This window comes from Colias croceus, chromosome 8 (genome assembly GCF_905220415.1).
Source record: "Colias croceus chromosome 8, ilColCroc2.1".
Taxonomy (NCBI): domain Eukaryota; kingdom Metazoa; phylum Arthropoda; class Insecta; order Lepidoptera; family Pieridae; genus Colias; species Colias croceus.
In genome coordinates, this window is record NC_059544.1 from 2,192,870 (window position 1) to 2,205,156 (window position 12,287).

Genomic DNA, 12,287 nt, shown 5'->3' on the forward strand with positions numbered 1-12,287 from the left:
AACGGTAAAGAATACGGTTTTGATAAAATTCGCCAATTTTGCTATGGATGGGGTGCTAAAGTGTAGCTTTTTTATACCTAAAATTAAAAAAAAAATTATTAAAAAAAAAACTAAAGGGGACCTAACGAAAAAATTGTGGGACCTTATAGGACCTAACGGAGACCTATCGATTAAGGTCATTTTTGACTCAAAATTCTATGGATGGGGTGCTAAAGTTGCATTTTTTTATACCTAAAATTTAAAAAATTATTTAAAAAAAAACTAAAGGGGAGCTAACGAAAAAATTGTGGGACCTTAAAGGACCTAACGGGGACCTAACGATCAAGGTCATTTTCGACCCAAAATTCCATAGATGGGGTGCTAAGTTTGCACTGGTACATAAAACTGAAAGAATTATAAAACTGAATAAATTCGATTGCTCTGGCGGGTCACGAGTGGCTGAGTTGGTCAGGCATCCGCCCCGGAATGGCGCGAAAGGATGCGGGTCCTTCGTACAGGTTCACCGTTCAGGGTTCGATATCCGGTTGGACCGTTGGGTCTACTTCTAACTAACGAATAGGATAAATCATTACAGTCGGGCTTATAACCAGTTAACCACCTTATATCAGAGTAGGTTGATCACGTAGACGTCTGTAAAAAAAGATCAGTGAAACATACATATTATATGTTTTAATGTGAAAGAACTTTATCAAGACTACAGAGGAACACGAGACTTCACCCTTGTTTTATACACAGTTTAAATATTATATTCACATTAATTTCACAAGAAAGACATATTTACTTTATCGTGACTTGCTAGCTTTCTGCATAGGTAAGAAAATATTTACATAGAAGCTATGCTTTAATTTTGTCCACATTTTTTCTTTCTATAATATATTTTAGTTCCACAATATGTTTATAAAATGGTAAAATTCTGAATGATGAAGCAAATGTCATGGGCCATGGCCCGTGGATCATGGATGACATATATTTTAGACATTGACGTTTATGTTGAAAAGTAAAACCAAAGAATAGAATTTCCAAAATTTAATTTTTCTTACAGTTCAAAATAACATACCTAATATTTGGAAATATAATTGTGATAAGAGTTCCAAAAAAATTTGTTGTTAACATAAAATTTTCTTTGAATTTGTATTGCTACTGTAATAATAATGATCGTTACTGCCGACATGACTGCGAAGGAGATAATAAACGATTTTAAGGAGAATTATGGAAAAGTAAGAAAATTGCTAGACGAGGATAGTAAAAATGACCCTGAAAACGAACCTTACACATCAAAATATAAAGCTAAAGAGATATTGTTAAAAATGCGCGATGCATTGACTAACACATTAAATACCGAATCTAATCTCGATCCTTTAAAAGGCGATGCAATGTTAGGCATTGTTCTTCTCAACATTGGTATCATTGATATGGAGACAGAAGAGCTAACTGCTAGTGAGAAAATACTTACTGAAGCTGAAGAACTGTTGCTTCCCAACTCATCTAAACCAGAAATTGTTACAACAATTATAAATATTGATAATAATCTTGGTATTCTGTGGTCCAATAGGGATGAACCAGAAAAAGCTAAATCATATCTTCTTAAGTCAAAAGACTTTTATGAAACATTCAAGTGTTCAATGCAAATGCCTTTACCGATTGAAAATATAATACACAATACTACTGATACTGTCACTGGTGATATCATGGTATTAGAGAAGGCTTATACTTTAACACTGTATTATCTTGCTCAGGTTTACGGTTCTCTAAAAGAGGACCTTAAATCTGCTGTGTATTGTCATGTAACATTACGAAGACAGTTGCAGTACAATGACTATGAGCCAGTGGACTGGTCACTGAACTCTGCAACATTATCACAGTTTTTCGCTGAGCGAAATGGTTTCTTTCAATCCAGGCATCACTTAGCTGCGGCTTCTACTATATTGGATCAGTATGAAGCCAAATTGTTAGAAGACGACAGTAATGATGAGGTGATGTTGGCTAAAAAAGAACAATTGAAGCATCGGTCTGCTGATGTGGCTCGGTGTTGGGCTAAATATTGTATTCTCTTGATGACTGCTTCAAAGACAAGGCTTATGAATGATGCAGAGAGAATGACAGAGGCAGTTACAGGTTAGTTCTTATTTTATTGTAGGTGGAAGAAAAACAAATTGTGTTGTTGACACATCTGGCCTATAACTACATACACACAATTTTAAGGATAATGTATACTATAATATAAGCTTTTACCTGTTATATACCATTTTCAAGAGAAAAAAAAACACTATTAATAAAAAAATAAAGTGTCCTTTTTTATGTTGATGCTTTTATCTGATGATAAGTAAGATTTTCAAACAAAATAATATTATTGTGGCAATTAAAAAAACACAGCTTTAATATTCATTTTATAAATTACAGATATGTCAAACCTTCAATTAGAGGACAATGAGAATATTTGCGGTGGAGATATAAAAAACCTTATCTTCCCTGACCTAGATGTGACTAAATACGAAAACAAAATTGGCGATAAGTTTATTCTTACGTATCAGGATGCGAGAGAAGTATTCTTAAGCTGTCAGAGTTGGTTAAATAAGGCCAAGGAATATTATAAATTGGATTCATTGGCGTCAGATTACATTGAGTTGATTCAAGACAGTTCACAGTCGTATGCCTACCTTGCGTTCTTTGAGGAAGATGACGAACGAAGGTCGAAAATGCACAAACGACGAATTGATATGTTGGAAGATTTAATTAAAGAAATTAATCCCACATACTATTTACAGTATTGCCGACAGTTATGGTATGAGCTTGGCGAGGTGTATTCTGAAATTTTGAACATTAAATTGGACAAGCTGAATAAAACAAGTGACAAACCAACACCGCATCTATTAAAGAAAATAAACATGCTTTGCGAAAAAAGTATAGAGAATTATGATCACTTTTTAGATTCTGTCAAAGACAAAAACGGGCAAATGCCAGTCAAGTTAGAGCTTGATGTAATAAGGCCCGTGATTAGTGCGTATGCGTTTATTGGTCGGAATAGTATGAAGAGGATTGCGTTAGATAAACGTACGCAGTTGATTCACGTTAAGAAAAGTTTTGATTCGTACCAAGCTGTAGTAGATATTTGTACAAGCGATAAAGACGCAGCGAAAATGATGCATGTGGAATTTAGCTTGTGTCAAGAAATGGTTAATATTTTACCAATAAAAATTAAACGGCTAGAAACGGAACTTGCTGCTTAATTTTGCTTTGATCTCTGTATGCTTAACACTGTTGACAAATAGATTGTGATATGCAAACATTTCTTGAAAAGTAACCATTTGTATTTATTTTATATTTGACGTAAATAATGTTGTACCAGTACAAATATATAGCTCATGTATTGAATCTCTGTTTTATAACGTTATATAGACAAAAGAGTATGTTATGTTGCATAGTACCTATGTAAATGTATTCTCACATTTAACTGTCATGGGCGGCGACCATCACCTACCATCAAGTGGGTCGCCTGCTCCATTGCCGGGGTTGTAATAAAAAAAAAAACATAAATTGTTTAAGACCCAAAAGAAGAAACAAATGCATGGAATATACAGAATACTCTATCACAAGACTCTATAACATACATTTTTTATATATATCATACCTACTTAATATTACAGTTTTGTTTCATATCTAATTATTATTGCTAAATCTATTAAATGTTATCCTTATAATATCTATAACTCGATTTTTATTTAATCGTCCATCTTCGATCTTTTATTCTTGTATATTTTAATGTTATAATTATAAAATTGTCATGTACTTAATTATTACTAATTTCTTGCCTACACCACTTGAAAATTTTAGGTAATTTACCGACTTAGTGAAATATAGATTTAAAGAATTTAATCCTGAATGTAATAATATAATTTTTCCTTCATTAATCTAGTAATCTATAACTTATCTATACGTAAACACTATACCCGGCGCGGCCTAAGATGATCCCTATGACACTGACAGTTATTCTCAAGAGACAAACTTGTAATGGCGTCACCATTAAATTAGAAACGTATTGGAGGCGTCTAAAAATGGCATTTATTAATTTTTACGTAGCTTTATGCCATTACAATGATATTCCGTTGGAATTATAACAATTCTTAACATTTACGAGAAATTATATCAATCTGACTTTACGTTTACGTCCTTCAAAACTTACATCGTTGGCATTTATCGACTAGTGCGGAAAGTATCGATAAACAAATTTCGATAATGGAAAAGAGTTCACATTTTTTCCATGCTTAAGCTATAGTTCATTCACTATTGAATGGAACAGAAGATCGCAGCATAATTAATTAATTAATAACCGTTCGCGTTAATTTACTTACCTATGATAATATAAGTTTTTTAGAAAAATTAAATGGGGGATTCCATTTTCATGATAAAATAATATACACTGTGTTAAACATGTTAAAAATTATGAGAAAATGATAAGGTGCATTTTTATGTTTTGGAAAACTTTCGTTTTACTTACCGTTTCGTTTACATAATAGACGTTAAAAATTCATTTTATAATATTTGTAAAAACATGTTTACCGACGTGGCTGAATGCAAACCACGCCTTTGCCTATAAAATAGTAAAGTATCGACACGATCCATCATACGAGCAATCACTAAGACAAACTGTCATAGGGATCATCTTAGGCCGCGCCGGGTATAATCATAGACATCGTGATAGCGACTATAATAAATTTGCTAGGCGCGGCTATTTCACAATCTATTTGTTAAATGTTAAATCGTCACGCGTCCTACGTACATTATTTGCTCGTAACTAAATCAGTAATTTCTCGTAGGACGCGCCACGGTAAGTCATTGTTTGTTGCTGCTTCTTTTTCTTCTTTCTATATTTATTTATACATCTAAAATTGATTAAAGCATGTTTACATTTAATGACTCGTTTTATTACAATATGCGTAGTAGTAAGTACATGCCTGAAAATAATTAAGAAAATATGGGCAATGGAAAGTATATACTTACCACGCTATAGTTTATATGTAGCGATATACCTGTATTTCATTCAGCAAACAAAACAAAAATATCTACAATTTGCTACAATATAGGTTGTATAAATAAAACAAGGTAAACATTTATAAAGTATTTAATTCGAACAAAGAACTTTACTAATTATATTATAATTAAATCTATGAATATATGTATATAAAATATAGAAATATAAACAGACTGCACCTTGGTTATTTTATGTAAATCAGGAATGGTTTTTACTTTTTTGTAGGTATATCGTATCGGTGAAAACGTGAAAAGTGAAAACATCGCGAGTGAAACCTCGGCGCAAAGTTATATTTAATCTTATATAGCCTCTTACCTCTAGTCCAGAAATAAACTTTATCTCAAACAGCAGACAGATAAAGAGAAATGAGAATTCTTAGAATCTATTTGCAAGCACGATATTAATGGGCTTTTTCTTTATTCAATTTTCCATAACCTTTGAATCTTAAGACAGCATATACAATGATGCCTATGACTACAGAAATCATTAATATGAGGAATGCTATAACGTCTAGTAATGCGTATTGGTAGAAGGGGAGGTTTTTGGCTTCGGAGTAAAGCGGAGACTGGTGTCCCCAACGGGCTACTCGCTCCGTCCAAAAGACTGCCGTCTGCAGGGGAGATGATTCTCTGTCGTGCCACATCTTGGCCACTAAGCGAGCTCTTTCTTGCATTCTAGAACAAAAGGAATCAAATTAAGTCTAGTAACTATATGATTTAATTTTTCGGTAATTGGCAGGTAGCATAGATCGTAAGAAAGGGATATATATTGCAATTGCATAACCTGGGAATAAAAGATTTATATTTCTGGCTCTTCGCAACTCCTCCTTTTTACGAGAGCTCCTAAGGAGGAGGTTTTATGTTCCACGATTTTTTCGACCTATTTTACAATGATTTATTGAAGGCTAGATGCCCTTCAGGACGTTCTACCTTATTGACCCCCTTTCGTGTTTTTTTCTTTCTATAAGAATTAAGAACCTTCCTTGTGCTTTCCTTCCAATAAAAGATAAAAAAAAAACCGAATCGATCGAGCTGTTCTCGTATTTTGCGCTTATCTAAAAAAAAAAGAATTAAGGAAATCGGTTCAGCCGTTCTCAAGTTATGCGCTTGCCAACACATTTTTATATTATAAGAAGATAAGATTATAGATTATGATAGCTCAGTCTATTTTAAACTCTATTAATTACCAATGTAAAAACACGAATTAGCACGCCGGGCACTATTATCCAATTAAATTCAGTTAAGGCAGTTTAATAATATCATTTATCTTAGTTGTGTACCGACGGGTGCGCAATCACCCACCGAAATAAAATAAAAAGTTCAATGCAGACATCCGGAAGTTTAATAATAAGATTTTATTATTATACAACCAATAAGGTTATCTAAAATAAAATCGTGAGGACAACAACGACCTTTACAATTGCACATATGGTCTACCTAGTAATTTTTTAAGAATATCCTACCTTTCACCTAGCACCTTTTGCAAGGCTGTATCTAAGTCTTGTTCTGTGAGCTCTGGGAGGGGAATAACTTCGCCTACTCCTGCGGCTTTGATTGCAGCTGCATTGAGGCTTTGGTCCGCAAACACAGGAATGACGACCATTGGTTTCCCAGCTGATACCGCTTCTGTTGTTCCAAGTTTCCCGCCATGAGCTATTATAGCTTTCACTTTTGGGTGTTCTGTAAAAAGATAAAGGTCAAGAAAAACTATTTACATTTTCGTATATAATACAATTTTCCTAACTCCTCGCTGTGTTATGCTCGTTAACTTATCTCCTTTCGTATAATGCTACTGGTATTATTAATATGTCCTAATTTATGGAAATTAAGATTTGATAATGAACAGTGGTTTTTGAGGTTAAAGACCTGAATATTATAAAAATATAAGATAAAAATAAACAAACATTCAATAGTACTTACTATTTACTTGCAAGCTGGGCAACTTATAATTTTTTTTATTTGTAGATAGTATAAAATATTTAATAATGAGCTGCGTTTGTTCAATGTAAAATAAAAAATGATCATCCACTTTGTTTATCGATTGCATTAGACAAAGATGAAAGTATACAATACTCACGCAACAATTCGTTTTGGGGTAGCCATCTCACCCTTAAAATATTCTTCCCAACAGGAGTTCCTTCATCAGCACTGTCTGCATGCTTCCAAAGAACTCTTTCTTTCAATTTCGAAAGCGAGTTGAGAAATATATTTTGTCTATATTTAGATATTGATGTTGAACTTAATTGAGAGCCGAAACTTAACAATACAACACCATGTTCAGATTCGTTTATGAATTTTTCGATGTACTGAAATATTTAATACCTACATTTAAAGATTTTTAAGAATTTGTGAGATGAATTGTTTGCTTTGCATATGTTTATTCCAACAAAATATGAGTCATAGTGCAAAAAAGTTAAACTACCTTTTTGAAAATTTAATATGTAGTTAACTAAGTCTTAATTTTAAACAACTAATTTCCAATTCTTCTCTCATATTTTAAATTAACCATTACTTACTTTGGGCATCTGCTTTGTGGCCGGATTCGTGACATGAATTCCGCCAATCTCTATCATTCCCGGCACACTGGGATATACCCCATCAAGAACGTGATACGTATTTACTAATATTAACGATATGTTATTTGCAAGAACGCTCAAATCCGTTACTGTTTTAGCGAAATATCCTTCAATGATTGCTTGTTCCTTCCTGTATGCGTCCTGATAAATTTGTTTTATTAATACGTTCGCTATCATGTTTTCTAATCTTTGTAAGAAGGACATTCTATGAGTTAATTCTGATGTATCTACAGGAACATACGAGGGATTATCATCGGCTCCCACTCTTCCCGCACTTCCCGGCAGCAGCGGGCATGATGACATTGCAATAATTGGCGCACTCACTCCATACACATCTAATAGACCGAGTACACATTTGCTATTAAATATCTCAGTTATCACGACATCATATCGTTGTTTGAGAATTTCGTTTAAAGCTTGAAATTTCACCAACTTTTCACAAATTTCTACTGCTGTCTGAACCAAGTTAGTGTGTTGCTCATATTGGTTGATAACACTACCAATAACTGGTATTTTAGTAAACCAACTTGGAAATTCGAATGATCCTGCATGAAAAGATTCCAATCTTAATTTGGCAAGTTGTTGAAGATTTACTTCTTTATAATTACTCGTTCGGTTTTCTATTGGGAAAAAAGTAGCAACGGTGACATCGTGACCGCGTTCCGCCAGTTCTCTTAGTAGCGGATCAAACACCATTTGATGACTTTTTCCCGGATGTGGAAATAAACCCAAGATGCGTGCTGAGTACACATTGCTAAGAGAATACGTTATCACTGAAAACAAGACTAGTACCCGAGGCATGCTGTACCTTAGTGTCTCAATTTAAGACTGAGGCGTGACGGCCGGCGGTCGTCCACTTCTATGAAATAAAACATTGAAGGTTGCAAGATGAATTTAGGGTCCCAGATCACACATTGGAAAACCTTTTTTTCCTGCACTGATTTAATTGCACTGTCACCACCGAATTTAGTCAGGTATTCGTCAATTTAATGCATATTAAATATATATAGGAATATCACAATAGAACGGTTGCTGTTGAATATCTCTTTCTTATTACCTGACACCAAGCAAACCTATTTAAATACTTCTTCTCAAATCTTTCACTTTTTAGTTTGGCACGCGGCCATCGTACGGCATATTTAAAGCGATGATGCGTGAAACTTAGTTTTGTTTAGAAGCTGTATTAACATAGATATTATATTGTTGTAGTATATAAATATAATTTATATGATATAGGAACCAAGCTATCAAAGATAATATTTAATTAATTACATCAAAAATTAAAATCGTACTATCTCTTATCGCAACCATATCTATCGAACTATCAAGTAGGTATCTACGACACTATCATTATTAGATATGGTTTTAAACTTGTAATACTTGCTCCTATGAGACTTTTTGCCAACGAAACTAAAAATACATTTGATTAAGCATATAAAGTATACGCCTTCTAGCCAGGTTTTTCTTATCATACTCTAAATCTATACCTACGTTTATCGTATAGATTTAGACTTCCTTAAATATTATGAGCGTTTAGTATAGTACATAATTTGTGGTTTAATCCTGACCACTACTAGAGCAAAGGGTCCCAGCGGATTTGTTTTAAATAATGGTTCAGGTAAAGATAAATAATTTATTGCATATAATAAAAATAAGTCGGGTTTTCTTTCCTGACGCTATCACCAGAATGCACGAACCGATTTCCACGGTTTTGCATTCGTTGGAAACGTCTCGGGCTCCGTGAGGTTTATAGCAAAGAAAAGGTGGCGAAACGGAGTTTACCCGCGGTTTGCTAGTTCAATGTAAAAATCGTTTTTTTTATAGTACGAGGATAATTTCTGCAAGGGATTAATCACCCAGTATGTGAATTTCAAAGTCACGTCCAGGCAATACCGTCAAGTCATGGAGAGCGAAGATTTTGGTATATTTTGAATCTTGCCAAAGAGCTTCACTTCTGACACACACGCTCTTTTTTATTTAATTTTCACACAAATGTAGAGCTAAAATGTTTAAGGTTTACCTACACCAATCGATTGTATGCTAGTGATTGGTCAGAGGCATTTTATTGTGTCCCTTTGTTTTTCTTACTTGGCGTCACGTTTTCATGCTTTTTTATCAGTTTTCGGCTTAGCTGTAATGATTGCTTTCTTTAAAAAAGTAACGGAGTTTTTTTAGAGAGTTTTTGTTAGATTATATTTTAGGAAAGTGAATTTAGTTCTGAATCGCCTCTCACGGCGAGTTAGTTCTGAATTGCAGTTTGAGCTAGCGTTGATCCTTCCCGATGAAGGAAAAGTACCTTGGAGGTTTATGAGACAGTCACCAGAGCCGATGGATTATTTGTATTCTTGTGTCTTCGGTTATATCACAGTTACCTACTTAGATAATTATATCCTTTTTGATTGAACGTTTGGGTTATAAGTGCATAATGAATACCAAAGAATACGCGAATACGTTACCTAATCACCCGAGATTTGGTGGAATGCAGACCTTGGACCGTAACGATCGTAGGTTTTTTAATTTTACGGTACTTTCAGAATCTGTCTTGTTATTCAATATTTTCCATGTAAACAAACACCTGACACCGTATACCTACTGTTTTATAGGATTTATAGATATTGATGTTAATATTCCTTGATTCCCTTTTGCGATTTAACAGGTTCACTGTCCACAGACCAAATATGGTCTGTAGAGTATATAGCACTACTAGTCCACAGACCATATGTGGTCTGGTCGTCCATACGATTTCCAGGCTGTTTTTAACAGTGAACGTGGAGAGATCGTCATTTATTTCACGTGGACTTGTCAGAACATAACCTATATACCAAATAGTGTCGGGACATAGGTAACAGATGTACCGTTTTATCATAAATAATTCCTGGACGGACATAAAAACATAACTGGACGTGTGGAACAATTCTCACTATATAAGCTGGACAGTGAACCTGTTAAGTGAAACTCTGTCCATTTATGGATATGAATCTTGTTTACGTTTGATTTTAAAATATATTGAGCGTTTGTATCATAAATTAATAAAAATAGATTCGATAATAATTGTATTATAGTTAATAAAAGTAATTTAATGTAGGAAATTAGGTAAAATAAAGCACGTTTATGTTATTGATATAATTAAAGGAATATAGATAATATCCAAAACAAGATTAAACATGCATTTATATTTTTGGTTTTATGGCATTCAAATGCTTTATAAATATAACTAAATTTATAAAGAATAGAAAAAAATCGATGGCGCGAATGGCGCGAAAGGATGCGGGTTCGTGTCCCGCCTCGTGATCGAATTTTTTTTATTCTTTATAAATTTATAAGATTAAATATTTTAAATCTTTGTTTATTGAAAGATAGAGTTTCGTAACCACGTTTCCCCACCACAACAATTGAAATTATTCATTTCGTTTTTCGGGAACCTTGCATAGAAAAAAAAAAGCAGAAAAGACAGAAGATGATTTTTACCAAAAAATGAGAAAGAAACGGATTTTGTGGCGTACCAATAGGTTGTATGATTAGGTACCTATGTAATATTATGTTAAAATCAAACCTTTGAAATAAAAGGCTTTTTTAACTTTTAAATAAGTAGGGTTGGTATTATTTTGAGCTTACGGAATTTTTTATCGCTCCGTATCTTATAGACGTAGCAACGTAACAATTTATTTCTACAACGTATGTACTTACATAAAAACAATAACTATGTTTTTAATTGAGCGTTATAACAATTATAGTTATAAAATTTAAATAAATGATTACAGTGTGCAGTGTGCAGTTGTTGACTTATTCAAAAATTTATTTTTATGCCAATTTACAGAATTACCTGCAGATATAAGATAAGTAGAAGTATGTATTATGAGTGCAAGGGAGTAAACATTGTCAGTCGAAAATCTCAACATCTAAAATATTAAATAATATTACAGAAATAAGTACTTACTATTTTCAATGTTTTATAGTTTAAAGTTTAAACCTTAGAGATTTAAACGCTAAGTTTAAACGAGTGTTTTTAACATTTCTGATACCAGCTGCAGCTCCTCCAACTCTAGCAAATTTTTGATAATTTATTATGTATGTAAACTAAGTGTGATTGGGAATTGTGAGGAAAAATAAATAAATGATTTATTTATTTATTTATTTTCTTCAAATTTTTTCATGACACCGCCGACATCGTTCCAAAATATTATTACCGAAAAATGAAAATATTATATAATATTTTTATTATCCATTGAGCCCCGAGCGGCCCGATCGGTCCACGACACATTAGATTTTCTATTGTGTCTGTGATTCCGGGGCCTGAGTTATTAAGACGAAATACAATCGTGTTTGTGCACCTTTTGGGCTACGCCCCCTGGGTGGAGCATAAGAGCGCGCGGGACGCTTCACGAAAATCCCCTCGCCATGCCACACAACTGAATAGATGACGGAAACATACGGAACTAACGGAGGTTCAATGAACTTTACTTAAATTCTTATATTCGCGCGGTTAAAGCCGAGTAAAGCGATCCGGCAACGTCTTTTCGTTGCCGGACCCATCGGACTAGAAAAACGACCTTTGTTCCTTTGCACGAAGGTCGATTTTTAATTGGTACAAGACTGGTTACAAAAAGTGAGCTTGCGACTAATTTATTTTATGATGAAATGATTTGTTATTGTTAGAATTGTCGCTACCTATATAAGTTATTT

The 12,287-nt window shown here is 33.6% G+C and overlaps 2 protein-coding genes across 2 annotated transcripts; one reads left to right on the top strand and one right to left on the bottom strand.

Annotated features, from left to right (window-relative positions):
- The first annotated feature begins 1,048 nt into the window (after window positions 1–1,048).
- On the top strand, window positions 1,049–3,588 carry LOC123693906 (KIF-binding protein-like). The gene is made up of 2 exons (XM_045639172.1): window positions 1,049–2,115; window positions 2,401–3,588. The coding sequence occupies exons 1-2, from the start codon at window positions 1,152–1,154 to the stop codon at window positions 3,225–3,227; spliced, it is 1,791 nt and encodes a 596-aa protein (XP_045495128.1). The 5' UTR covers window positions 1,049–1,151; the 3' UTR covers window positions 3,228–3,588.
- A 1,589-nt stretch (window positions 3,589–5,177) lies between these two features.
- On the bottom strand, window positions 5,178–8,615 carry LOC123693956 (UDP-glycosyltransferase UGT5-like). The gene is made up of 4 exons (XM_045639224.1): window positions 7,545–8,615; window positions 7,106–7,334; window positions 6,492–6,708; window positions 5,178–5,703 (listed from the first exon to the last, which is right to left on the bottom strand). Exons 1-4 carry the CDS (start codon window positions 8,403–8,405, stop codon window positions 5,430–5,432), a joined length of 1,581 nt encoding a protein of 526 aa, XP_045495180.1. The 5' UTR covers window positions 8,406–8,615; the 3' UTR covers window positions 5,178–5,429.
- Window positions 8,616–12,287: the final 3,672 nt, after the last annotated feature.